At 42.3% G+C, this 14,136-nt stretch overlaps 1 protein-coding gene across 1 annotated transcript in view; it reads left to right on the forward strand.

Moving 5' to 3' along the window:
- The window catches only part of KCNJ9 (potassium inwardly rectifying channel subfamily J member 9), a 110,285-nt gene that overhangs the window by 63,759 nt on the left and 32,390 nt on the right, over positions 1 to 14,136 (forward strand). The window contains exon 2 of the mRNA XM_069217969.1: positions 13,100 to 14,070. Within this exon, the coding sequence (XP_069074070.1) occupies positions 13,143 to 14,070 (928 nt within the window). The 5' untranslated portion in view covers positions 13,100 to 13,142. The remainder of the gene's footprint in view (positions 1 to 13,099; positions 14,071 to 14,136) is intronic.

Consider the following 14,136-nt stretch of genomic DNA (forward strand, 5'->3'; position numbering starts at 1 on the left):
AAGGGACTATGGTTCTAAAGGATAGTGTTACGTCAGTTAAATATGATGGAAATAGGAGGGAGTTGGATTTTGGACATGATGAAATACGCTAATGGATGAAGTGGCTGTATATTTATTTTTATGGGGCCCGAATAGGCAAGGGGAAATATAAGGAAGTGATTTAAGGTACATATTGAGAAAGCTCTAAAAGGTAAGCGTGTTAGAAGTTGGAGTGAACTTCGGTTTGATTATTGTGGAGCAATGAAATGGAGAGGTATGAAATAGAAAATATCTTCGATTGTTTTCTTATTATTATTTTGGCAGCAATACAGAACTATAGGTGGACTCGAATTAAGTTAGGAGCATGAATGAGCCAAAATATTTAACAAATACTGGAGTTATAGTGCGCAGGTTCTTTATGGGATAGACGGTACTGCAATTTGTAAGGAGTTAACACACAGAGGTGCCCCAGTAAAGAAAGGTTCCACATGTGTGTGCATGAACACATTATAATACTCCAAATATTATTTTATATATAGGATTCACTGTTGGAGGGGGCTAGGAGTAAGGTATTTATTATATATTTTGTATAGTAATAATACACTGTGACGTGAATAAGATCTAGCACAAATTAATCAGTGGTTCCCACTTGCCTCACATTGAAGAGGGATTTTACAAATAATAAAATTGTTAATATGAAGTGGAGATATGTACAACACAATGTATATATATATTATTAATTACAGCCCGATGAAGTCATTGGGTTACTTTCCTGACAAAATACGTGTTGGCTGGAGTCTGATCTGAGGCTGGAATCTTTGTTCTGAAGATGAATATGGAAATAAAACTGTGAAGATCATAACACTGGACATTTTGGGTGTGTGCATTCCTATGTACAACTGGTTATCAACAATCAGTGATTGCTGATGTTCAGGGTTTTGGGTGTGTTCTCTGTAAGTGCACCATCTGGTAACGTGAGATATAAAGTGATACAATTTAAAAACTTGTATGACAGAAAGCACCATTTCCCTCTGAAACCACCTATTGTGAAAATATTATGGAAGGGGTTTGTGTTTTACTTGAAAGTGTTACTTTGAAGTCACCCCTTTCTTCAAAGACATTTTCGAGTGTAAGTACAGGGGCTGTGACTTCATGATTTTTAGAGCACTTTTGGGAAGTGGGACTGAACCTCTGGCACAAAGACTGCTGAGCTGCAAAAGTGCTCATCTGGACTGCTCTTCTGTTGTTGCCCTGCTACCTGCTATTTGCTGGATAGCATAAAGGACTCGCTGGATGGCTTTCTGCTTGTTGCCCTGCTGCCAGCTGCTCCCTGGCGTGCACCTCACCAGGCACTGCGATATTGCAAGAAGGAACCACCATTTGAATCACTGCTTTATTTTATGCTGGACTCCTGCATCTCTGCACCCCAAGTGTTCTCCCAGGAGGACTGCACATTGGGAAGTGCTGTGTGCTACCCCTGGCTTCCTCTCTTCAGCGCGATAAGAGTGCCAGAATCTCCCTGCTTTTGGACCAAGCTAGTGCATGGCTAGTGCTCATCCAGGCTCCTGAGATCCAGCGCATGTTGAGTGCTGCCTTTATTTTCCCCTGGGCAATTCTAATGCATGACGAGCGCTTCATTGGTGTCTACTTAGTGCATTGTGAGCACTTCTTCCCAGTTCTCTTATTTTCTTTTTCCTTTCTTTCCAAGACTAGTGCCTAGTGAGCTCTTACCTTTCCTATATGCACTTCAATCTCATCGGGAGCTGTGGGAGAAGTCAAGCGTGGTGTGGGCACAAGGAAAGTGAGCTTTGTTAACTCCCTGTACGGCCCCCAGCAGGAAGATTATGATGGACAACATGTTGTGAAGCAGAGCCGCTCGAGGGCTCTGTCACTGATGGGATCAACCTCGCCTGTCTGTCAGAAAACCCTCAGTGGGGCCCACTCAGCAAAGGAGACGCGACCACCAGAGGCAAGGTCTCACCCACCGAAGGAGATGGTTGCAGGTCAGCCTTCCCCTCGTGGCCGACCCATGAGAACCCACTCTAAGCCCACCACCCACTCCTCAGGCAACGACATGGCTACAGAGCCGACGTGGACGAAGCCAATGCTGAGCTGACATCGCTGACCTAAGGAGTTGGAGTACGATACTTGACTGCTCGAGGTATTTTTGCCAGCACTGGCGGGCCCTGAGTTGGGAGTGCCTGACCCCCGTTCTGTGGCTAGGGTCAACCGTACCTTGGAGTATGTGCTGGCCCCTGATCCCCAGGAATTGGTGGTACACCATGGGCCAAGGGAGCCCTTTTTCCTTTTGTTGTAAGGCGCCGGGGATCTCCACTCCCTACCAAGAGCCTAATATTACCATTGCCCACCTACTGAGACCTCTGACGGGCTGGGGCCAATGTTTTCTGGACATGTGTGGGTGTCCCTCAGTCAGTGATCACTCCCAACTAAGTAGTTATTAGGTACTCGGGGTATGGAGTGATCCATATGTACTCTCTGGCCCATGTATGTAAAGTTATGCTTCTATAATGGTTACTACTGCATCTATGGTGAAATTAACTCCTGCATTACATGCAAAACTCTTTCCTTATGTAGCCTGGTTTTCTTGCATTACCAGAGTGATGAGTATTATTTAGCCATTGCCTAACGTGCACAGTTATAATATTTTACTTGGGTATTCTCTAACAGAGGGCATGTCCTGCTCTGGAAATACACTGATAATGTGTTGTATGTCACTGGGGATTATAATAGCTCTCACAATTACAAACATCATCTTTTAGTGTTGTCGTAGTTGCACACTACTTATAATCTCTGCTGTTCTGGTCTATGTGTGTTTACCATATAAGGAGCATATATTTATATATAATGCTGTTTGGCATCTCTTTTGTGGTGTATTTAATGTGTCACCGGTGTGAGCATGTTGTCCACATGACCTCTGGCGATAAGCCTTACTGCTCTGCACAAGCTTCCAGAGGGTGAGCACAGGTTATCTTTGGTGTGTAACGTACTTGCCCTGACTAGAGTGGTCGGTTCTGCCTGGCTTAAATGCATACCCTAGCCAACCAGTAACTCAATTTCTAACACCAGTGGTACGAACAGTTAGGTCCATTGTGCCTGGTTGGGTGAAACCCCAATTTGTGCTGGTTTGCAGTGTTAAAGTCACCCATTAATAAATGATAGCTCAGACTACATGAGAAGCTGCCAAACCATGCCTTTGTATGACATTCTGAACTGCAACATGCACTCCAGCAGGAGAGGACCAAAACCTATCATTAAGTAGCCTGGAAATACCTAGTATTGGATAAAAGAACAGAATGTAGTTATCTTGAAAACCATTGCCCAAATGCAGTGGCTGTCTGCACACTGCTTGACTACATAAAAATATGCAGACTGTAATTAGGCTACATGCAGACATTTTGGGTTAGGAAACTACTTCCCCCACCATATCTACCTACTTATGCAGCATAAAGAGATAGCTTGATTCCTCACTGCCTCCTGCCACCAGCAACTTTGTGTGCCCGACGAAGAGAGATTCTAACAATAGGGCCTGGCCTCCCAGAAAAACACTTGCTGCAGAAACTCATTTGGCTTCCTGATATAAAATAAACTTGCCTTACGTGATCCAGACAAGTTGACTGCACCCCTCAGCAGAGGCAAAATATATAGCCTCAGTTCCATGTGTGTGGAATAGCCTAGAGTTAGGTTTTCATATATGGTTGCCATCAGTACCAAGTGTTAAAGTTATTAATTGAAAAGGTATGAGTGAACCAGTGGTATTCGAATAATGGATTGAGTAAAGGAATGAGGTATCTTTCTGGCAGCATGACCTGCTCTTCTAAGCTACATTGGCAGCAAACGTACGGAGAGCAGACCCCTCAACCTACCTGCACTGAGCAGCCTTATTTTCTAACTGCCCTTCTCTGCTAATAGTTGTAGGACGCAGACACTAATTGGGAAAAAGTAGGCACCTCACCTCTAGTTGAGCAGGTCCCACTAGTGTTAGCTTAACCCCTGGTGACAACACTTGTTGCCCTCCAAACACTAAAAATGTGCTTCAGGGCGGACTCTATGTAGAGTGGCGCAAATGCGGTTTGGATTTGTGGCTAAACTTCCACTGATCAATTCACTGAAGAATTCTTGCTTGAGTGCTCCAAGATATTGGAGCCTTTGCATACCTTCCCCTCGCTGCCATGATTAAAGGTCTAACTTAAAAGACAAGATATCAAACCCTTGTAGTTTCCACCGGGTATATGGCCAAGGAAGGGGACCTTCCCATATAAATCATTGCGTTGAAGGGCATATCTGATGAGCACATAGTTTAAAACTCCACTCAAAAATGCTACTAAAGGTTCAGTGGAACTTAGTGACTTGCCTGAGCTAAATGTAGGTTTTTACGAAAAAAAACTCCAAAAATAAAATATATCCCAAATCCAACACTTGACCTCTGCGTGAATAAACCTTCATCTTGGCACTTCCCCAGTGATTTATCTGAAAGAGCTAAAGGCAGTTACACCGACGTGTGTACCGGAGAAAAAAACGTTGGAAAATAGAAACCATGCCTGCATCATTCAAATATGTTTTTTACCTTCTGATTTGTATAGTACTATGGCAATTTTAAGTAAATGCAACAAATTAACACTGCCTTTAACTGCACACCATTCACCGACATTGAAAAGATGAAAAATGCAGTGTACCCTTCAGTAGCAGCTAGTGGGGATTCCTGGGGTGGGGTGGGGCGGGGCGGGGTGCACGGGGCTGGGGGGGTTGATTGGCAGGGCACGGGAGGAATTAATAATATATATATATTTTTTTTTCTTAAAGAGTACCTCTCCTCGCCTTCCGCATGCTACAGGCTCCCAACCGGCCCTGCGGCCAATCCTGACGCTGCTCAAAGCAGCATCAGAATTGGCTGGGAGCGCCCAGCCAGGACGCTCCCAGGTAGACTGGGAGCCTGTTCAGGCTCTCTCAAGCCTGGCAACTGTGTTGTCGGGCTTGAGAGAGCCTACTGCGCATGTATGTTTGGCCGGCCCGAGACGGTCGGCCAAACATACATGCATAGTGAGGGGGAGTGCTGTGCACTCCTCCTCAGTGCACGTCACCCCTGTGGCCCCACCCCTTTCAAAAAAAGGATAATAAACTTAGTTTATTATCCTTTTCTTTGAAAGGTTTTTTTTTGGGGGGTGGAGGGGGGTGGGGGGTGAGACTACTCCACCCTTATGGAGGAGCCACCCCTGGTACCCTCACCGGATTTTAATTTGTGATCTGCAGATTTTGTGGTCACCTGTGCAACCGACTTATCCATCCATCAAATGGGTTTATCCAGCCACAGAACTCAAATGACTCTACTATATATCCCCACTAGGTGCAGGTACTAGAATTACCCAAAACAGCTTTTGTGAATGCATGTCTGATATATTGCATGTCCCTGGTCAACTCTTCGTGCTCTTGTCGCACCAGGCGCTTTGGCAGCATCATTGTATTTGGTGCAGAATTATGTTCAGATCCACTAAGATGTCCCTAGTTCATCTTTCTCAGCCTCCATCTTGGGGACCTGTTCCTCCAGATAATGGATGTCACAAACAAAAGAAGAGAGACTTGTCATGTATACTTCTGCATTTTGAGTTTGTGCCATAACATTATTTTAAAACCGTTTTACTATAATTGCAATTTTGAATAGAAATTAATGTGTAGCAATGACCTTCGGACTACTAAACAGGCCCTACTCTAGTTTCAATGTCATGACACAAGTGCCAAATTATGACAATGTCAGCAAATAAAATGAAAATTCTGTCAAACCATTCACCCATCACGTGCCTTTGTCTCCTTAAGGGGACATCCTTGCTGCCACCCATCCCGTGCTCTTTGCTATTATTAGAGAATCTTTTGTCCTTAGACTGAGAATTAGTCCTAACCAATATGCCACCTGAGAGTCTACTCAGATATTGAGGCAAATGTATCTTATAATAATACCTGGCACGCAGGTGAAAATCGTTAGACCAAATTTTCATTTCGGGAATGGGTGTAATGTATCACATCTACTGTGGTGTCTAGGTTTCTGCAAGGGCGTTGGAACAGAGCCTGTTCTATGATGGAAACATACCAGGCCGTGCAGAAATATCGTGCTAGGGCACACCACATGCACAGCAGACTATCAACTACCCTGGAGTAATCAGAGTAATTTTGGTAATTCTGCATTACTCTTTAATGCGGAGTTGCCGATAATTACTCGATTACTCCTCCTCGCATAATTTGAAGGGTGAAAAATCATACAGCAAGAACACATTTGGCAAGCGGGATCATCCTCTTGCATTCGCTATTTGTATTATGCTTCATACAGCACTATTTTTTAGCACAAAATGCATCCACACATCCATTTTAAACGCAAGAGTACATTTTCTGATAGGAAAATAGGGATGAATGTCAGGAGTCAGTTGGAGGAAATTTCTACCCCAGGAGCACATGTTGCAACCGTGAATGGCTGCTCTCACTCACTATATGTGTTCTGTTGCATTTAGCAGTAGTTCTTAGCGCAAAATGCATCCTCGTCCATTTTGGGTGCAAAATGGAATTTTTGTGCTCAGAAATAGTGGTAAATTCTGAATTACTGTTCTTGCATAATACTGTGTCATCTCACAGAAATCCTCGGCAATTCCGTGTGATTATGCTACACAGACTTACATTAGTTATGCTCACCACGACTTCAAATATATATGGTCACTGCAGCAAGGAGCTTAGCTATCAATGGTGTTGCAGGTTCCGTGTAACTGGGGCCCATGGCTGAAACTGTTATATTTTGGAAGTTTGCGCTACGTTTGCGTCCAAAATTGCGCAAATGCGGCACTAAAAAAGTATAAATATGGGCCAAAATCTTCAGAGGCCTTGGTATTTATAATAAGCCCGCAGTATTACAAGTTATTGATTTAATAATCGCAAGGGACAACGTGAGTTGATAAAAACCAAAAATCCTTAAAAATAATCGGGGACGATAAACGCTACAACTGTGTCCATCCTTAGCTGATGCCCAATTCTTTCCTTCATCCTCGGCAGAATAAACTGTGTGCTTCCCTGGAGAAAAAAAGATTCAGAAAAAGACAAAATTATTCTATTTTTAGCAACCGCAGACCGAAAAATCTCATCCGGCTCCCGGGAGAACTGGGCTTTGAATGAACAACTGAATCTGAAATAACCGGCAGTGCAGAGATTGGCCTGGTGCTGGCTCGGGCCTCATGCATTATGGGTACTGCGTCATGATGAACAGAGTTGGGCCCCCAGAATTATCGCTTTATGGGGGTCGGTCTGATGTAAAGGGGAAGTGAACCGGGGGTGAATAGAAGGGAAGGGACAGGATCCAGGTGAAAGTTGGTACATTTTAATTCCACGGATGCAACAAATTCCTGCCATTAATCAAAAGTTCGAGACTAGCCGCTGATATTGTGTCAGATGAATCAACAATGGCATGGCAATTTTGTTAAAATTAAAGATAATTCATTACAGACCACTTGTAATGTACAGATGCATTGCTCTGCTTTGTGGGAAAATACCACAATATCGATTCAAATGGACCTCAGCAAAAGTTCTGCTACTCTTGCGTAACTGCCGGAATTTCATGTTAAATTTGTTACACGAAATGCCTGAAATTACGCCATTATGCCACGTGGCATAATTATACAAAATGTTGTTTTGGGAGCATTGGAGCAATGGGAATGACGAGAAACCCGCAACCAACTCTCGCTCATGGCACTTGTGTTTTTAGAGCTTTTTTTTTTAATCACAAAATGCATCAATGCGTCCAAAATAGATGCGACGATGCATTCACACTAAAATATAATACTGAATGCCTTTTTTGCATTTTGCTTCGTTTCAAGGAGTTTTTGTTTTAATTTCACGTATTTGTTCCAAAATAAATTATGCAAATTCGGCACATCCTTTTAAAATATCGACCTCTACACATATATTGACTCTAAAATATTGCTGTGCATAATGTTGTCAAGGTAAATACATCTTCTTTACATATGATAAAGGGTCGGTTCCAATTGCTCTGCCATTGCTCTACCAAGCACCATTATTTCTTTATTTCCAAAGTTTGTTGTCTTAGAGTCATTGTGTGCATTGTTGTCTGAAATATTTAAGTCAACAACATGAAGAGTGAGGCGGGCAGTCTGTCCCACTTTCAACAATATATTCATTTTCCTCCATCGTTGTTACTTTTCTTTTTTTCTAAAGGGTCCCTTTAAGATGTTGTTTGATGATTCTTAAAAAAAATAGAGTAAGGTTACAAGAGTCACATCCTTTTTTAACCTGTTAACCACTTACTCGAACTACCACAAAACTTTACTCTCTGTTTAAGATGTGGACTGCTGTCTGGGCGTGTGTGCCTGTGACATACTGATGTGTGCATGACTTACTGGTAATCTTCACTACCTCTAGTTTCCTCTAACAGTCCCTATAAATGTCAGGTACTTTTATTCCATTATTAGGTAGATGTATTGGGGTCTTGGATGGCCTTCTGGTGCTGGTGTCCTGAAGGATTGTTCACTTATCAGGTTCTCCTTATTTGATTTGGTGTTCTTTTGTTACCTTGTCTTTTGTGGTAATATGTTTGAGTGCCAAGAGTCACGTTGCCAGCTTAGTACATCATCACATGCATAAGAATCTTGATAAGGAAGATGGATTAGGTGGTTATGACCCAGTTACTTACTGATAATTTTCATTACTCCCACTATTCCTCATCATAGTCCAGTTTATCAGCCCACGCTCCCTTCCAAGAGCCAGTTTTACTGGACTCAGGCCGGTGGCTGTGTGTGGTACACTGCTTGGTGTGGACAGGATGTGCCAAAGGTGAGAGGTTTTATGGATGAATGTGGAGGTGCCATAACGTAAAAAGGAAAAACTCATATCCACAAATGAAGGAAAAATAGGCTTTTCGCCATTCTGAGTTCTCGTACTCTAGGGCTGGGATCAGCACACATTTGGTGATGAGGAATATAGACATGGTGATAATGCGTTTATAGCATCATTACTACCTTTTAGGCATCCTATATTGCAGGCCACTAACCTAGAGATGATGAAAATGTTAATTCTGCTAGAAAAACCATGACTTCAATACACTTCAATGGGGAGAATTGATAGATTTCACTAAAGGCCTGGCATAGTAGAAACGTGGGTCAGTGAGTATTGTTGGTTTAAATGATCTCATTTCATAGCTTTTGTACAAAATTATTTTTCAGATGTGTCCGTCTGAAGGCTGGACTTGCCACCCGACTCTTTATTGGAGGCAACCCTTATCTTATGTAACAAATGTATCTCACCTATAGGTTTGGCTGGGATGCCACATGGCATCCACCTCACCAAGGAGCCAAACAGGATGCAAAAAAAATTCCTTACATGTCCTTCCCCCTGGCCTGGGTTGCTCATTGGATGCACTTGGGCAAACTGACAACCGCTAGCTCAGTCACACTGTAAAACAAGTGCTGAAAGGCCACAAGTGTACTACAAAAACGTGTAAGATACCCAAATTCTTAGAATTGGGGGAAAGATGTTAGATGGAAACAGTCTAGACACTTATCGGTTACAGGAATAGGATGAGGATATTAAATTATTTTTTTCACAATAAAGTCAACATTTATACATTGTGCATGGTAGGTACTTTCTCAGAATGTGCTCAGGGAAGAGGGGAAAAAAGAGCAGAAGAGAAAGTGACAGTCCAGCAAAACAGCTAGGTCTCCATTCAAGTTTGTTGGAATTTATTCTTGATATTCCTTAACGCCCGAAGTAATTGATATCAGGGACCATGGCAACTCTATGGAGGCAAAAATACCCGTTCTTGTGGGATTTACGGGAATCTAAAATTCCATCATTGATCCCACATTTTAGCCTGTATTTCATCTAGAGATTTCAGCTGCTTTTAGCATCAGTGATCAGCGAGATCTATGAAACATAACACTTCATTATGCTGATGTTTGTAGTAGCACCCATTACTAGGCCCATTGCAATTGTTCGGTGCACTCAGAAGGTGGACCTCAATGAAGGGAACATCGACTACATCAGGTAGAGGAGCTGATTGCAAAGCAAGCTGAGAACACATTATGAAAAGGAGATGGTGTAGCATGGTATAGCTGACGGTTAATTAAGGAACTCAGAGCAAGAAGTCCAAACTATTTGGATTTGCACTCATATCAGGTAAATAAAACGATACTTTTTGCTCATTTTGCATGTGCATTACATGTATCGAAGTGTAGCAAGATGACTGATGCTCTGAGGTAGGAAAACATTGTTCAGTGTTACAGTAACAGAAACAATCAAACTAAAGGGCACCTTCTTAAATGGGCACAATAGGTTTTTGCACCAACATTTTTTTATTAGAGCAAATTGTGCCTACTTCCGGTGTTCTGCATGTGCTATTTATTTCCTACGAATTCTGCCTGGATGAAATTTTGCAGGCACAACGATGTAGGGATAATACCGAGCACAAAATCACAAACGTTTTGTTGGTGCATTATTTTTCATTAAAAATAGCAAAAGTTGTGTAAAAACTCCAGAGGAACACATCTTAGAGTAATTCAGCTAAAAAATGTAGCTCCTAAAATATTACGGTTACTCTTGAAAAACATCCAACCGTTAATCACTATATGTATTAATGTTTAATATATTCACAAACAAATGTAAACATTCATATCAGAAGCAGAAACAAAGTGTGTGCAAGAAACACATTGTTCGCAGTGCACCTGACAATAATACCTTTTTCAATTTATGTATGTAGGTATTTGCGTCGTGCAAACCTAGCAAAAAAAGAAGCAAGCATAGGGTGCATGAATGATGGGAGAGGTAACTAGTTCCTGAAATATTACTGCAATCTGATGTAATGTCCTTTAAAGAGTTGCGTCTTCAACTCTTTCCTAAATTGGAGTAGCACTGGTTGGCGCTTATGAATGGGTGCATTGATGGAAAAGACCTGATCCCTAACATAGTGCAGACCAGAAAGGGAGCCAGTAGCGTTCCCATCCCAGTAGTGTTTGTGTGTTCATATTTTTGGCCTCAACGTGTCTGTATGAGACAGGTTGAGACATGTCGGATGCTGCTAATGGGGTGTGAGCTCGGAGTCTTGCAGGCTGTGGAGCAGTGCGTTACCACCACAGAAATACAAAAGCAGGAGGGCTTGAACAGCTGTTCGGAGGAAGCTTTTTGTGAGAAATGGTTTCTCTTTCTTTAGAAGAGAGAGCTGGCACCATGTCTTCTTTGCTAATACTGCACTTTCAAAACACTATTAATTATAAGTTTTGTTATTTGCCAACTTACTAGTACTCAGTGTACCCACATTTGAAGGATGGAAGGGTGAGTCGACTTTGTGATTTAAACTTGTGGCCCACAGAAGACCGGAAATGTCACCAGTGACCGACCCACCTTCCATGCACGACATATGCATCAACAGAGTGAAATGCCAGAAACTATTGCATAATGGCCTGTCAGTGAATTGGCTGAGAACACAATTTTAGAAAGCTGTAGCGAACTGCACATATGATTCGAGGTCTTATCTTGCATGGGTGGGTTTTGAAGGTATGTTGTTATTTACATAATGTAACCATGAGGTATTGCCCGCCTCTAGGGAATGCTTTCCTATGCTGACGTTGAGCCCATTTAGCATTCTTCCTTGTGTTTAATTTGCCTTTTCCTTGTAGCACATTTCTGAAATCAGGTCTTTATAGATGACATCTCTTCAGTATCTCTCATAGTACTTGAGACAGTATGAAGTGATATACAAAAGCAGTGACATTAAATCTAAGTGTCGACAGAAAATGTGCACTCATCAGAGAAAGCAAAATGTTTAATAATAGGAAAAAGCAGTAATAAAAAGGATATTTCTCACTACAAGTTAACTAAGTATATCCTCGGCTAATACACATTGTCACACCTTATTGTCGTACGCCTACATCAGCACTGGATACATTAAATTTATTTTATCAACGCATACCATTCCATCAAAAATGTATTTACTTTATTCGTCAGCACCAACATTCATGGTAAATTGGCCGCTATCATTTAATTCTAAAATCAAACCTTCCCCTTCACTTAAGCCATGACCTAACCATATTACAACATATGTATTTGGAAAGTCACCCCTTTGTGGCATCTTGATAGTGGTTAGGAAATGTTTATTGTTACCAGCTCAAGGGAGCTCATTTTATTATCGTGAAAGCCTCAGTTGACCTGCTGGAATTCGAACCTGTGACCATGAGGTGAAACACCAATTCCTGGAGTGGAAGGCAATGGAGTCAACAAACCCAGTATCTTCAGCCCATTACTGTACCCCTAAATCTATTTTTAAGTCTTCTTCTTCCTCTTCCTCAGGATTGCATCCTCATTCTAAACCTAACTCCTCACCTTAACTGTAAAAGTTTCTCTGACCCCCCCAACCCCAACATGACCCTTAATCCTAGCTCTGGCAGTGCCAGTTTAGCAAAGGTGATGTATATGTGACGATATAAAGAGAGCAGTAATTCAGCTGACTGAATAAAAGGGCATGCTACAGAGATGTATGTGCCACCCTGCGGTTAGAGGTGTACGTCCTCCGCAAGGATGACACGCCTTTCATCCTCCTGAGGTGAATAAACCAACTACCACTGAGCTGAGTGACAGTTATGTCTGACTTGGAAACTGTTACCATAATAAATAATGCATTATTTTTTTTATTTGACATTACAAGTGAGAGCTTAGATTCAATAAGGTTAATAAGGCTAAAACACAATAACAAAATATTTCTATGAAAAAGACGCATGATTTTATATTTATTTCCAAAGCAAGTATGTTCGGTGGTATGAACGATGGGTACAGACAGATTGTAAATTTGACAACATATACACTGCTCTAAATGAGTCTGTATAACCTTCTGAAGCCGCCCTGATTAAGAACAGCTAAAGCGTTTGCACATCTATGAGGGCTGATGATATTTCAGTCACTCAGGTTTAGGGGTTGATTGCGTAGCAGCCGGTGTTGCCAATGAAATGACTGAATGTCTTACAGCTTGTTAAAATCCTGTGCTAAAGTAAGAAAAAAACATTCTATCAATAAATGCCAACCAAAGAGGCCTTAATTAGCTCTGATGCCTGTTTATTTCTCCCTATAGATGTTAAAAAGATCCGCAGGGAACCTGTTTCCAGAAAGCTAAAATGGCAAAAGATAATTCAGCATTCTCTACCATCCCTGGCAGCACCTCAGAAAGTAAGCGTCCACTGTTCTCCCGCGAGTCCAAGCTCACTCTTCGAGCAGAGAGGAATTTGGAGAAGGCAGACAGGAAGTCGAGACGGCGGCAGCGATACGTAGAGAAGGATGGCAGGTGCAACGTCCAGCATGGGAATGTGAGGGAGACTTACCGTTATCTTACCGACATCTTCACCACGCTGGTGGACCTCAAGTGGCGAGTCAGCCTTTTGGTCTTCATCATGGCCTATGCCATCACTTGGTTGTTTTTTGGTGTAATATGGTGGTTCATTGCCTATTGCAGGGGAGACCTGGACCATTTAGAGGATCAAACTTGGACCCCATGTGTGAACAATCTTAATGGATTTGTCTCCGCCTTCCTGTTCTCCATTGAGACGGAGACAACAATTGGTTATGGACACCGGGTCATTACAGACAAATGCCCAGAGGGGATTATTCTGCTCCTTCTACAAGCCATCCTTGGCTCTATGGTCAATGCTTTCATGGTGGGCTGCATGTTTGTCAAAATCTCTCAACCCAACAGGAGAGCAGAGACATTGGTCTTCTCCTCCCATGCAGTTGTCTCACTCCGGGATGATCGCATGTGCCTCATGTTTCGGGTAGGGGACTTGCGACAGTCGCACATTGTGGAGGCCTCTATTCGGGCAAAACTAATCAAATCAAAGCAGACCCAGGAGGGGGAGTTTATCCCACTCAACCAAACAGATATTAATGTGGGATTTGAGACCGGGGATGATCGCCTGTTCTTGGTTTCGCCTCTCATCATCAGCCATGAGATCAATGAACACAGTCCCTTCTGGGACATCTCCAAGCAGCAGCTCAAGAAGGACGACTTCGAAATAGTTGTGATCCTAGAAGGCATGGTGGAGGCTACAGGTATTATTTAATTTATCTATTTATACATATACGTTTTTTTTCCAGGCTTTACTACAGAAATGCTGT

This window comes from Pleurodeles waltl, chromosome 12 (genome assembly GCF_031143425.1).
Source record: "Pleurodeles waltl isolate 20211129_DDA chromosome 12, aPleWal1.hap1.20221129, whole genome shotgun sequence".
Lineage (NCBI taxonomy): Eukaryota > Metazoa > Chordata > Amphibia > Caudata > Salamandridae > Pleurodeles > Pleurodeles waltl.